Source organism: Coregonus clupeaformis, chromosome 12 (assembly GCF_020615455.1).
Source record: "Coregonus clupeaformis isolate EN_2021a chromosome 12, ASM2061545v1, whole genome shotgun sequence".
NCBI classification, from domain to species: Eukaryota; Metazoa; Chordata; class Actinopteri; order Salmoniformes; family Salmonidae; genus Coregonus; species Coregonus clupeaformis.
The window spans coordinates 1,294,269-1,309,187 of NC_059203.1; the positions used below are offsets into that span (position 1 = coordinate 1,294,269).

Below are 14,919 nucleotides of genomic sequence, written 5' to 3' on the forward strand. Positions count from 1 at the left end.
TTTTCAGGTCTCTCCAGAGATGTTCGATTGTGTTCAAGTCCGGGCTCTGGTTGGCCACTCAAGGACATTCAGAGACTTGTCCCGAAGCCACTCCTGCGTTGTCTTGGCTGTGTGCTTAGGGTCGTTGTCCTGTTGGAAGGTGACCTTCACCCCAGTCTGAGGTCCTGAGCGCTCTGGAGCAGGTTTTCATCAAGGATCTCTCTGTACTTTGCTCCGTTCATATTTCCCTCGATCCTGACTAGTCTCCCAGTCCCTGCCGCTGAAAAACAGCATGATGCTGCCACCACCATGCTTCACCGTAGGGATGGTGCCAGGTTTCCTCCACACGTGACGCTTAGCATTCAGGCCAAAGAGTTCAATCTTGGTTTCATCAGACCAGAGAATCTTCTTTCTCATGGTTGACAGTCCTTTAGGTGCCTTTTGGAAAACTCCACGCGGGCTGTCATGTACCTTTTACTGAGGAGTGGCTTCCGTCTGGCCACACTACCATAAAGGCCTGATTGCTGGAGTAATGCAGAGATGGTTGTTCTTCTGGAAGGTTCTCCCATCTCCACAGAGGAACTCTGGAGCCATGTCCGAGTGACAATTCTAAAAACCTGTTTTTGCTTTGTCATTATGGGGTATTGTGTGTAGATTGATGAGGGAAATAATGCATTTAATCTATTTTAGAATAAGGCTGTAACGTAAGAAAATGTGGAAAAAGTCAAGGGGTCTGAATACTTTCCGAATGCACTGTATGCACCTATTAGAGCATCTTCCCTGCTGGCATAGCTGGCCTTTTATTGGCTCGGCTTGGACGGCCAAATTAAGAGCAAAAGTAAACCTGGTTAACGTGTAATTGGAATGTGCAACCTGCATTGCACCTATTACCTTCCGTTGTAATTTATCACTGTTAATGCTAAAATCCCCCCTTTTGAAAGCTGCGATGCCCTTTGTCACTTCAAGGGGAATTAGCTTTTAGCTGCTAATGTGTTTTCACTAGAAGAGTAACACTGATTTTCACTGTGGTGGGAAGATGTCCTTGCCATTCCAGCCGTGTGTTCATTAACATAATCAATAACATAATCCCGAATTTGAACATAATGTTCAGAAGTGTTCATTACTTTGAGAGAAGCCTGGGAGAATCCTGGCCTGTGGTGTTTGCGGGGAGTGCTCTGTGTGTGCGTGCGTGCGACTTGTTCAGGAAATATCGGTTTCTCTATTTGTTCATCTGAGCTGCAGGGACTTTGACGGACAAGCTAATCTCCCTAGCAAGCGCTTGCTTGGACTTTAGATGCTATAATGTTGTGAAATTGTTCATGTTGGGGGAGCAAGTCGGTAAGTGCTCAATGAACATACATTTCCATTCTGCCAAAAGCAATCAAGTCAACAGGCTTAAACAATGGAACGTTAAACTTTTGCCACTTCAGGAGAGAAAAATGCTTTTAAAAGGGGAAATTCAGGATTTACAACTTGATATTATTTTATTTATTTTATTTAACCTTTATTTAACTAGGCAAGTCAGTTAAAAACAAGTTCTTATTTACAATGACGACCTTCCCAGGCCAAACCCGGACGACGCTGGGCCAATTGTGTGCCGCCCTATGGGACTTCTAATCATGGCCGGATTGTGATACAGCCTGGAATCGAACCAGGGTCTGTAGTGGGGTTCCTCGCCCTAAAAGTACTCTGTAGGCCAGGAGAAACTGTAATCCATGGTTCAAACTTCAGCTAACTTTAGCCACCACAAGCCAACAATCAATGGAAGTGAATGGAATACCGTTTCTATTGGCCCATAGACTTCTTTCAGGGTGAGGGGACATTTAACATCAAGTTGTAAAATCCTGCACTTCCCCTTTAACTAGCTTTAGCTACTTATGTTTCGATTATTTTAACACATTTGAATACTACAAAATGTATAGAATAATAAAAAAAAAAAAATGCTTTAGCTAATGTATGAGCAGTCTAAGCATTGTCTCTGTTGTTGTTGCTATATTACACAGATGCTCAACAGTCTTATGCATGTTGTCATTACCAAGAGAGGGATTTCTTTGACTGCAGAAAGAGGTTTGTAAGTGCCATGTGAAGTAGAACACAGCATAAAAAATCCAGAGGAAATTATTTGGTCCACTTGTGCTTAATTGCAGACCTGAAATAAGTCATTGATGTGGTCTATGCATGGTAAATGACACAATAAGTAGGTCATATTTCAATATCCTCTTCTGATTATCCACCATCTACTTGGTTGTTGCTTAGTGCTGCAAAACACTACGTCAAGCATACAAGGAGTCTGCATGTTCAGGAATTGTAAATGTGCCTGTGCTATGTTTTCCTTTAATCTAATCAATGTTACAAACCATGCATGCAATCTGTGAGTTGCAGAGAGGGAACATACGTATTCTGCTTTCCATCTATGGAGTAGAAGAGCTCCTTCAACTCCTCAGTGGTGAGAATCCCGTCGGCGAAATAAGCATTGAACTCATCAAACGACAGTTTCCCATCATCTGAAAGACAACACAATACAACAGTTTACTGTGCATCCATGACTGAGACACATGGCCAAAGGAAATCACACCAGGGTTCAAATAGTATTTGTTGTCTTTCAAATACTTTGAGCGTTTAATGGGCCTGCCTGGAGAGGCAGATGGTTTGGGTTCCATTGGTTCCATACATGCAACTCAATCAAGTGCAGCTTAAAATATTTGATATAAAACAAATACTATTTGAACCCAGGTCTGGAGGAAATAGAACTGGCCTACATCATAGCTTTAATTTCTGTGTCCCAAATGGCACCCAGCCATATGGGCACTGGTCAAAAGTAGTGCACTATACAGAGAATAGGGTGGCATTTGGGACGCAACAAATGACTTTGCTGAATACAACCACAAGTGGCAGTTGTTGAGGTTTGTTACATTTAGTACTAATCACGAGCAGGAGGCACAGGAAGAGCTTAGTGCCCTTAGTTGTCTTAGTGCCCTTAGTTGTCTGATTTGTGATAAACATGTTCCTGGTATCAATCTGTCGCTTGGTAGGAGAACTAGACAGACAAACGTTGGAGCTGGAGTCAGCAGCCGGCTAGCCAGACCTGGCGTGCTGAAGGACAGAAGGAAGACGTCAGCAGATTTATAACACTTTGTTTGCGTCCCAAATGGCACCCGGTTCCCTATATAGTGCACTACTTTTGACCAGGGCCTATAAAGCTCTGGTCAAAAGTAGTGCACTATATAGGGAATAGGCTGCCATCACACTTTGAAAGGGCAAACCATATCCAAACCATAGAAGTCAGAATCATTCTATTTCTATGATCCAAACAATCAAAAAGAACTCAGTCAGAGCTGCTTTCCAGCAAACTGCCCACATAATCAGGCCAAATTACACACGACAAGGTAACAATTAATATAATTCAATATGCCACGAGTTCCAGCCAGTTGATTCGCCTCAATTCAAGGGCAAATTTGAGGACCATCTGTTTGGCCGGGCTCCGTCTTAGACCTCATCAGACCTCATCATGGCTGTTCTGAATTTATAATGCGCTGGCTGGGAGGACGATGCAAGGCCTTTGCCGCGACCTCCTTTCACTTCAAATAGCTAACAACGACCTAACCAAATGGCTAATACGCTTTCACAAGCTACATCAAACAGACTCAAAGTCATCGCTTACAACTTCGTTGTGGTAATAGGAAGAGGGACATTTTTACATAATGAAAAGGTTCTTTGTTCAACACGGTCCTATCTGATGCAGTCAGTGGCTTTGTGCGGCTCAGCGGTAAGAAGAACAGGCAGAGGGTTATAATACTGTTTAGATCATCTCCAAGAAATACGCTTCTGCAAAATCTGATTTAAGATGACGTTCTACCAGTTTTTAGGAAATAGAAGTAGATATGCAGGATATCCTGTACAACATTGTGATGCTTGATCTAGAAAACAATGGGAGGCCGTCTGCACTCTTTTGTAGTTCTTTTTTTAAACGTCAGTCACAGGTTGCTAGGTTTAAAATACAGGATCAAATAAAAGGATACATACTTGATCTAGTATGTTGTTCTAGTAGATGTTGTTCTAGACGTTGTTCTAGTACATGTTGTTCTAGAAGATGTTCTAGTACGTTGTTCTAGTGCATGTTGTTCTCGTAGATGTTGTTCTAGTAGATGTTCTAGTACGTGTTGTTCTAGTACATGTTGTTCTAGTACGTGTTGTTCTAGTACATGTTGTTCTCGTACATGTTGTTCTAGTAGATGTTCTAGTACATGTTGTTCTAGTACGTTTTGTTCTAGTAGTTGTTCTAGTACATGTTGTTCTAGTACGTGTTCAAGCACGTGTTGTTCTAGCACATGTTGTTCTAGCACATGTTGTTCTAGCACATGTTGTTCTAGCACGTGTTGTTCTCGTACGTGTTGTTCTCGTACGTGTTGTTCTCGTACATGTTGTTCTAGTACGTGTTGTTCTCGTACATGTTGTTCTCGTACATGTTGTTCTCGTACATGTTGTTCTCGTACATGATGTTCTAGTACATGTTGTTCTAGCACATGTTGTTCTAGCACATGTTGTTCTAGCATATGTTGTTCTAGCACGTTGTTCTAGCACGTTGTTCTAGCACATGTTGTTCTAGTAGATTTTGTTCTCGTACGTGTTGTTCTAGATGTTCTAGTACATGTTGTTCTAGTAGATGTTGTTCTAGTAGATGTTCTAGTACATGTTGTTCTAGTACATGTTGTTCTAGTAGATGTTCTAGTACGTGTTGTTCTAGTACATGTTGTTCTCGTACATGTTGTTCTAGTAGATGTTCTAGCACGTTTTGTTCTAGTAGTTGTTCTAGTACATGTTGTTCTAGCACATGTTGTTCTAGCACGTGTTGTTCTAGCACGTGTTGTTCTAGTACGTGTTGTTCTCGTACATGTTGTTCTAGTACGTGTTGTTCTAGTACGTTGTTCTCGTAGATGTTGTTCTAGTAGATGTTCTAGTACATGTTGTTCTAGTACATGTTGTTCTAGCACATGTTGTTCTAGCATATGTTGTTCTAGCACATGTTGTTCTAGTACATGTTGTTCTAATAGGTGTTGTTGTAGTACATGTTGTTCTAGCACATGTTGTTCTAGCACGTTGTTCTAGCGCATGTTGTTCTAGCGCATGTTGTTCTAGTGCATGTTGTTCTCGTACATGTTATTCTCGTACATGTTATTCTAGTAGATGTTGTTCTAGTACGTTGTTCTAGAAGATGTTCTAGTACGTGTTGTTCTAGAAGATGTTCTAGTACGTTGTTCTAGTACATGTTGTTCTAGTAGATGTTCTAGTACGTGTTGTTCTAGTACGTATTGTTCTAGTACGTATTGTTCTAGTAGCTGTTGTCCTAGTACGTGTTGTTCTAGTACGTGTTGTTCTAGTACATGTTGTTCTAGTACATGTTGTTCTAATAAGTTGTTCTAGTAGATGTTCTAGTACGTTGTTCTAGTATGTGCTGTTCTAGTACGTTTTGTTCTAGTAGCTGTTGTTCTAGTACATGTTGTTCTAGTACGTGTTGTTCTAGTACGTGTTGTTCTAGCACATGTTGTTCTAGTACATGTTGTTCTAGTACATGTTGTTCTAGTACGTGTTGTTCTAGTACGTGTTGTTCTAGTACATGTTGTTCTAGTACATGTTGTTCTAGTACGTGTTCTAGTACATGTTCTAGTAGATGTTCTAGTACGATGTTCTAGTACATGTTGTTCTAGTAGACATTCTAATACGTTGTTCTAGTACATGTTGTTCTAGTACATGTTGTTCTAGTACATGTTGTTCTAGTACATGTTGTTCTAATAAGTTGTTCTAGTAGATGTTCTAGTACGTTGTTCTAGTATGTGCTGTTCTAGTACGTTTTGTTCTAGTAGCTGTTGTTCTAGTACATGTTGTTCTAGTACGTGTTGTTCTAGTACATGTTGTTCTAGCACATGTTGTTCTAGTACATGTTGTTCTAGTAGATGTTCTAGTAGATGTTCTAGTACATGTTGTTCTAGTACATGTTGTTCTAGTACGTGTTCTAGTACATGTTCTAGTACATGTTCTAGTACAATGTTCTAGTACATGTTGTTCTAGTAGACATTCTAATACGTTGTTCTAGTAGATGTTGTTCTAGTACATGTTGTTCTAGTACATGTTGTTCTAGTACACATTATAATACGTTGTTCTAGTACATGTTGTTCTAGTACATGTTGTTCTAGTATGTGTTGTTCTAGTACATGTTCTAGTATGTGTTGTTCTAGTAGATGTTCTAGTACATGATGTTCTAGTAGATGTTCTAGTACATGTTGTTCTAGTACACATCCTAATACGTTGTTCTAGTAGATGTTGTTCTAGAACATGTTGTTCTAGTACGTTGTTATAGTATGTGCTGTTCTAGTACGTTTTGTTCTAGTAACTGTTGTTCTAGTACATGTTGTTCTAGCACATGTTGTTCTAGTAGATGTTCTAGTACATGTTGTTCTAGTAGATGTTCTAGTACATGTTGTTCTAGTACACATTCTAATATGTTGTTCTAGTAGATGTTGTTCTAGTAGATGTTGTTCTAGTACGTGTTGTTCTAGTGCGTGTTGTTCTAGTGCGTGTTGTTCTAGTGCGTGTTGTTCTAGTGCGTGTTGTTCTAGTGCATGTTGTTCTAGTGCATGTTGTTCTAGTGATGTTGTTCTAGCGCATGTTGTTCTAGTAGATGTTCTAGTACATGTTGTTCTAGTAGATGTTCTAGTACATGTTGTTCTAGTAGATTTTCTAGTACATGTTGTTCGAGTAGATGTTGTTCTAGTACACATTCTAATATGTTGTTCTAGTAGATGTTGTTCTAGTAGATGTTGTTCTAGTCCATGTTGTTCTAGTCCATGTTGTTCTAGTCCATGTTGTTCTAGTCCATGTTGTTCTAGTGCATGTTGTTCTAGTAGATGTTGTTCTAGTACATGTTGTTCTAGTACATGTTGTTCTAGTACATGTTCTAGTACATGTTCTAGTACATGTTCTAGTAGATGTTGTTCTAGTAGATATTCTAGCACATGTTGTTGTAGATGAGCCAATATAGATGTGCCTTCATCATCCGACTCTGACCTTCTTTCATTTCAATGAGGGGATTGGAGACCTCCCAGGTTTCGCTGTCAAGCTACCAGATTTGATGCCTTGCTCTTTGGCAGCCTAATGGTGACTACTGGGAGCTTGCTCACTTCTGACAGTTCTTAGTTAAAATGGCTTACTAAAATGTGTTGCTCTTCTAGGTCGTTCCAGGACGACCTAGAGGAGCATATTATTGCCATGACTACGGCTTATTTCATCCATTATTACTGATGTGTCAGACTGAAGGAAAAGCGATTGAGTAGCCTGCTGTGGGACGAATGTCCTCAATAGGAATGTTACAACAACAGTACCAGTAAGCCTTGCTGAAAGTCTGTCAACTGTGGAATGAGAAAGGAAAGAGGTAGAAAGAGTGGGATAAGAATGGGAGAGAGACAGAAAGAGGGAGCGAGAGAGCGAGAGAGAGAAAAGGTAGAATGGAGAGAGAGTGAAGAAGGGAGAGAGGGAGAAAGAAGGGGGAGAGAGAGAGATAGAGAGAGAGAAGGAGAGAGTGACAGAGACAGAGATCGAGTTGAGGTGAGCATCTGGTAGACTGGTGAATTTGGCCAAAGTAATAAGATCTCATTTTGCAGAGCAGGAACATGTGGCATAGCAGAGAAGTAGCTTTCTAATCATTTTGTCCTAACTCATTCCTCCCACCATTCAATTTACTCGTCAATTTACTCATGTCTCATTATATTATATCATCATAGCTATGTTTGGAGATGTTGGGGAAATCTTCATAAGGACATCCAGATTGACATGTTGTTGTAATTTGATTGACGACAAGACAACCAATTGAATATAGGCGGATGACAGTTATTAGTTGAGCCAGCTGACTTATGTAATAAAACCTATGGGAGATACAGTCAATGCTTCAGGGTGAAGTTTCCCCTACGTACTGACCTAGGATCAGCTTCCCCTCCCCCAATCTTAAAATGATGAAGTGATATGTTCATCGTCTAGGTGTAACCTCATCTTACTCCTATAGTCAACAGTCTTCAAGGCCAAGCAGGGAGTGCCACTATTGCAGTCGATAAAACCTTCATCCTCTGACAGTGAAAAATAATGAGGAATTTCTACGGCCCTCAGTTGAACAGACAAATCTCTACCCTGCACAGCCAGAAGAGGACTTGCCACCCCTCTGAGCCTGGTTCCTTTCTATGTTTCTTCCTAGGCTTCTGTCTTCTAGGGAGTTTTTCCTAGCCACTGTGCTTCTGCATCTGAATTGCTTTCTCTTTGAGGTTTTAGGCTGGGTATCTGTATAGCACTTTGTGACAACTGCTGATGTAAAAAAATAAAATGTGATTAATTGATGGAATATTTGTCATTCTATGAGTGACATTTAAGTGTTACGAGCAGATAATTTAAGCAGTGGGCTAAATGTGCACTCAAACATCCTATTGGAATGCTAGTTAAAGAATGTTAAAGTGCGATATAGATCATGTGTTTCAAATGAAGTATAATGTACACTATATATACAAAAGTATGTGGAAACCCCTTCAAATTAATGGATTCGGCTATTTCAGCCACACCCTTTTGCTGACAGGTGTATAAACAGCCATGCGATCTCCATAGACCAACATTGGCAGTAGAATGGCCTTACTGAAGATCTCACTGACTTTCAACATGGCACCGTAATAGGATGCCACCTTTCCAACAAGTCAGTTTGACACATTTCTGCCCTGCTAGAGCTGCCCCGGTCAACTGTAAGTGCTGTTATTGTGAAGTGGAAACATCTAGGCGCAACAACGGCTCAGCAGCGAAGTGATAGGCCACACAAGCTCACAGAACGGGACCGCCGAGTGCTGAAGCGCGTAAAAATAATTTGTACTTGGTTGCAACACTCACTACTGAGTTCCAAACTGCCTCTGGAAGCAACGTCAGCACAAGAACTGTTCGTCGGGAGCTTCTTGAAATGGGTTTCTATGGCCGAGCAGACGCACACAAGCCTAAGATCACCATGCGCAATGCCAAACATCGGCCAAACAGTGGTGTAAAGCACGCCGCCATTGGACTCTGGAGCAGTGGGAATGCGTTCTCTGGAGTGGTGAATCACGCTTCACCATCTGGCAGTCCGATGGATGAATCTGGGTTTGGCGGATGCAAGGAGAACGCTACCTGCCCCAATGCATTGTGCCAACTGTAATGTTTGGTGGAGTAGGAATAATGGTCTGGGGCTGTTTTTCATGGCTTGGTCATGTAGGGTATAATATAATATGATTGCTGTGCTGAACGTCACATCGACACACAGTGCAGAGAAGACGACCAAGATGAGCCTTATGCAATGGACATATATATTTTATTTTGTGTGCTAGAAAACCTTGGTAGCGCATGGGCGGAATAGGCATTGTGGTGCTGGTGAATTTATTTTATTTTCTGATTCAGACCAATGCCTACTTCTCACTTAAAACATAGTTTTTCTCTTTTTAATTATTCTAGGGATGTGACAAATGTACACATTTTCTTAACGTTTAAAATGGCAAATTTTGTATCATTTAAACTATAAGAAAACATATTTTAATGAGGTGAATTCACAATTCAGATATGGTCCTCTGTATGACAGCTAAGGGGCAATGCAGTTCAATCTACCGCAGTCCTGGCAACATACCAGACGGTCGTCACTAGTTACCACAGCCATAAAGTCCAAAAACCCTATATCTACAATTTCTCTTCTTAAAATGTGATTTTAAACCCTAACCCTAACCACACTGCTAACCCTATGCCTAACCCTATACTACGACCAAAAACCAAATTTTTGTTTTCATTATTTTTACGATATAGCCAATTATTACCTTGTGGTTGTGCTATCTAGTGGAACCTACCAGACAGCGCTCACCTTACTGCTGTCCCCCACCCACTCAGCAACGATGATAGGTTTTTCTACTGTGTCTCTCCTCCATGTTCTCAGTTGTCAGTAGTACATGGCATTTCAGGTCCCACTTCTCATCAATGTGATGGGTCGTTGCAGTGAATTATGACAGCGTGTTCATAGACGTCCAACAAGCTGTTGTCCACTTTATGGTGTTTGAGAGCTCACGCTTTGTAGGCCTACTTGCAGAGCAATCATTTTCCATTTCTCCATCCGGGCCGTCACAGTTTTTCGACATGGCATCTTGTAGTCTGGTTCTAGGGGAACATTGAAGCTGACATCCTCTACTATTGACAATGGCTGCATATCAACTGCAATCATTTCTGTAATCAGCGCTGCGATTTCTCACTCACTGCTGCCAGAAATGGGTTGGGTCTCACGGTGCCTCTCTTTCAGATGGTTAAGCATTGCACCTGTACTGCCACTGTAGCTCAATTCCACCTCGCAGTTTGCATTTTACAACCTTCTCATTTAACTTCTCAAAGTATTGCCATACAGGACTTCGCTACTGTTGCTTCCCTGTCACACTCTGCCATTTATTTGACTGTTAACGAGGATAATGTGCGGCGTGCTTTATATCAAATGACAAATAATTTGAAAGATGCATATCTTGTCCTACTAACGTTACAGCATTGTTGCGTTAGTGTAACAGTGTTGCTTCCGTCCCTCTCCTCGCCCCTACCTGGGCTTGAACCAGGGACCCTCTGCACACATCGACAACAGTCACCCTCGAAGCACCGTTACCCGTCGCTCCACAAAAGCCGCGGCCCTAGCCATTTCACACCGGTTACACTAGGTATTTGTTCCATTTTTATTTTTCACTTTATGATGATGATCGGGACCTGTTAGTGATAGTTTTGTCTTTTGTGACAACTGCACTGTGATTTTAATGTAGTACTTTTTTTTAACCAATTTCATTTAAAATGTCACACCCCTATATTATACAACATATTTATCACTATATTGAAATATGTCTGTTGCATAAGGGGAGGTGTAAATTGTTCATGGAAGGCATGGGAAAACGCTACACTGAGATTATAAATTGTTAATGGAAAGCATGGGAAAACGCTGCACTAAGATAATAAACTGTTCATGGAAGGCATGGGAAAATGCTGCACTAAGATAATAAACTGTTCATGAAGACATGGGAAAACGCTGCACTAAGATAATAAACTGTTCATGGAAGGCATGGGAAAACGCTGCACTAAGATAATAAACTGTTCATGGAAGGCATGGGAAAACGCTGCACTAAGATAATAAACTGTTCATGGAAGGCATGGGAAAACGCTGCACTAAGATAATAAACTGTTCATGGAAGACATGGGAAAACGCTGCACTAAGATAATAAACTGTTCATGGAAGACATGGGAAAATGCTGCACTAAGACAATAAACTGTTCATGGAAGGCATGGGAAAACGCTGCACTAAGATACTAAACTGTTCATGGAAGACATGGGAAAATGCTGCACTAAGACAATAAACTGTTCATGGAAGGCATGGGAAAACGCTGCAGTAAGCTAAATGAGAAGCTGCGAGGAGAAAGTAACAAAAAGTAGGGCAAAAAGTAGGCCAGCGTCTTATCTCTCAGAAAGGTCAGTTTCAGTAACTCTAGCAACTCTAGCAACTTCTTCAGTAACTCTAGCAACTTCTTCAGTAACTCTAGCAACTTCTTCAGTAACTCTAGCAACTTCTTCAGTAACTCTAGCAACTTCTTCAGTAACTCTAGCAACTTCTTCAGTAACTCCAGTAACATAGCTGACTTTGAGTTGCTAGAGTTATATATAAATGCCTGGAGCATTTCAATTTTGGAGAATCTCTTATAAAATGGGTTAAAATCATGTATAGTAACCCTAGGTGTAAAATAGTAAATAATGGCTATTTCTCAGAAAGTTTTAAACTGTCAAGGAGTAAAACAAGGTTGTCCACTATCGGCATATCTATTTATTATAGCCATCGAAATGTTAGCTATTAAAATCAGATCCAACTATAATATCAAGGTATTAGAAATCCAGGGCTTAAAAACAAAGGTGTCATTGAATGCTGATGATTTGTTTTCTTTTAAATCCACAACTTGAATCCCTCCACAGCCTCATAGATGAGCTAGATACATTTTCTAACCTCTCTGGATTACAACCCAATTATGATAAATGTACTATATTACGTATTGGATCACTAAAAAATAAAAAAAATGTACATTACCGTGTAGTTTACCAATAAAATGGTCTGATGGTGATGTGGATATACTCAGTATACATATCCCAAAATAAATAAATGATCTCACTCCAATAGATGTTTATAGAAAGTTAGCAAAAATAGATACAATCTTGCTACCATGGAAAGGTAAATACCTGTCTATTTGTGGAAAAACCACCCTGATTAACTCTTTAGTATTATCCCAGTTTACCTATTTGCTTATGGTCTTGCCTACGCCTAGCAAACCGTTTTTTAAATTATATGAGAAAAAAATATTCCATTTTATTTGGAATGGCAAGCCAGACAAAATTAAATGGGCCTATTTATTTAATGAATATGAATTCAGAGGACAGAAATTATTAAATATTAAAGAATTAGAACTATCACTAAAAGCTTCAGTCATACAAAAGTTATACTTAAATCTGAATTGGTTCTCTAGCAAATTAGTAAGATTGTCTCACCCCATGTTCAAGAATGGCCTTTTCCCCTTTATTCAGATTACAACCTCTCACTTTCAGTTATTTGAAAAGGAAATCTCCCAAATATCACTATTTCTAAAACAAGCCATAGAAAGTTGGTTGCAATTTCAATGTAATCCTCTAGAAACTACAGAACAAATAATGCAACAAATATTGTGGTTAAACTCAAATATACTAATTGCTAAAAAAACATTATTTTTTGAGAAAATGTTTTTAAAAAAGGTATAATCTTAGTAAATTATATCATAGGTAGGAATGGTGGAGTTGTCGCACATGCAGCTAACAAAAACATATGGAAATGTCTGCTCTACCCAAAATTACAACCAAATAATTGCAGCATAACCGCAAAAATGGAAGAGGAAAGTGGAAGGGGGAAAAAGTAAGGAACTTGTCTGTCAGCCCTGCATTAAATACCATAATTGGTTAAAGAAAATTGTGATAAATAAAAAATATATAGCAGTTTCATTTAAGGACCAAAGGATTGACAGCCGTCTCATATAGATTGCAAAATAGTTGGGAAGAGATTTTTGACGTACCGATTCAATGGCAAATGGTTTATTAACTGATACGCAAAACGATGCCGGATTCAAAACATAGAATTTTTCAATTTAAATTATTTTACAACATTCTTGCTACCAATAGAATGTTATTTATATGGGGGATACAATCTTCCCAGCTCTGCAGAGACAATCATTAGATCGTTTGTTTTGGTACTGTCCATTTGTAGCTTGTTTTTGGTCACAGGTCCAGGAATGGCTGAAGAATTGCAATATTTACCTGGAGCTAACCCTGCAGATAGCACTACTGGGTGATCTGAAAAGTAATAGTCAATCGATCAATAATATAATAATACTTTTAGCAAAAAAATGTTTATTTTCAATTTACAATCTGTAGAAACAATGGTTCAGAACTTTTGTGAAACATCACAGTACAGTTGAAAAATATATGGCAAATAGAAATCCAATATGGATGATGTTAAGAGATAGATGGGAGGGGTTGAATGGAGCTGAAGGTTGGGACTAATAACAACACGATAACTAATGTAAAACATACTGTGTCCATAATAAGTATATAGGTTATAGGTTGAGAACTTTTGTGAAAGAGCACAGTTTGAAAGATATGGCATATAGAAGCAAACCGGATGGACATCAAAATAGAACTATTGACGAAGAAAAAGCCAAATCTCAGACTTCCCAGCTTCAACTCTGCCTAGAAGGTCAGCATCCCGGAGTCACCTCTTCACTGTTGACGTTGAGACTGGTGTTTTGCGGGTACTATTTAATGAAGCTGCCAGTTGATGACCTGTGAGGCGCCTGTTTCTCAAACTAGACACTAATGTATTTGTCCTCTTGCTCAGTTGTGCACAGGGGCCTCCCATTCCTCTTTCTATTCTGGTTAGAGCCAGCTTGCGCTGTTCTGTGAAGGGAGTAGTACACAGCGTAGTACGAGATCTTCAGTTCCAAGGCAATTTCTCGCATGGAATAGCCTTCATTTCTCAGAACAAGAATAGACTGACAAGTTTCAGAAGAAAGTTATTTGTTTCTGGCCATTTTGAGCCTGTAATCGAACCCACAATTGCTGATGCTCCAGATACTCAACTAGTCTCAAGAAGGCCAGATTTATTGCTTCTTTAATCAGCACAACAGTTTTCAGCTGTGCTAACATAATTGCAAAAGGGTTTTCTAATTATCAATTAGCCTTTTAAAATGATAAACTTGGATTAGCAAACACAACGTGCCATTGGAACACAGGACTGATGGTTGCTGATAATGGGCCTCTGTACGCCTATGTAGATACTCCATCAAAAATCTGCCGTTTCCTACAATAGCCATTTACAACATTAACAATGTCTACACTGTATTTCTGATCAATTTGATGTTATTTTAAAATGGACAAAAAAATTGCTTTCCTTTCGAAAACAAAGACATTTCTAAGTGACTCCAAACTTTTGAACAGTAGTGTAAGTGTATATGTATGTATATAAATATATGGAGGATTGGAAGTGATGCAGACAATTACATTGATGGAAGTTACAATCTATCTGCAATATTAAAGCTGATCTACCCCTTAAAAAAATAAAAAATAATTTAAAAAATAAACTCTAGTAACTTCACTAACTCTAGTCATGAAGATCTCAGCTCCTCACAACTTTTATTTATTCCCAAGGATACTGAGCCTCCATAGGGGATTCCTAACCAACATCAGAGAGAGATTTGAGCTAGGCTAGAACGCTAGCTCTTGTTGATAGCCTCTCTAACAGGCCAGAAAGGAAGTAACCACTGCCTTTGTTATTCTTAGCATCTCTGCTTTACTTACAGTATGTTTCATCAGGCA

At 39.6% G+C, this 14,919-nt stretch overlaps 1 protein-coding gene across 1 annotated transcript in view; it reads right to left on the minus strand.

The window, feature by feature from the left end:
* Positions 1-14,919, minus strand: part of LOC121577987 (N-terminal EF-hand calcium-binding protein 1) — a 57,588-nt gene that overhangs the window by 27,138 nt on the left and 15,531 nt on the right. The window contains exon 3 of the mRNA XM_041892020.2: positions 2,375-2,483. Coding sequence (XP_041747954.1) covers positions 2,375-2,483 — 109 coding nt within the window. The remainder of the gene's footprint in view (positions 1-2,374; positions 2,484-14,919) is intronic.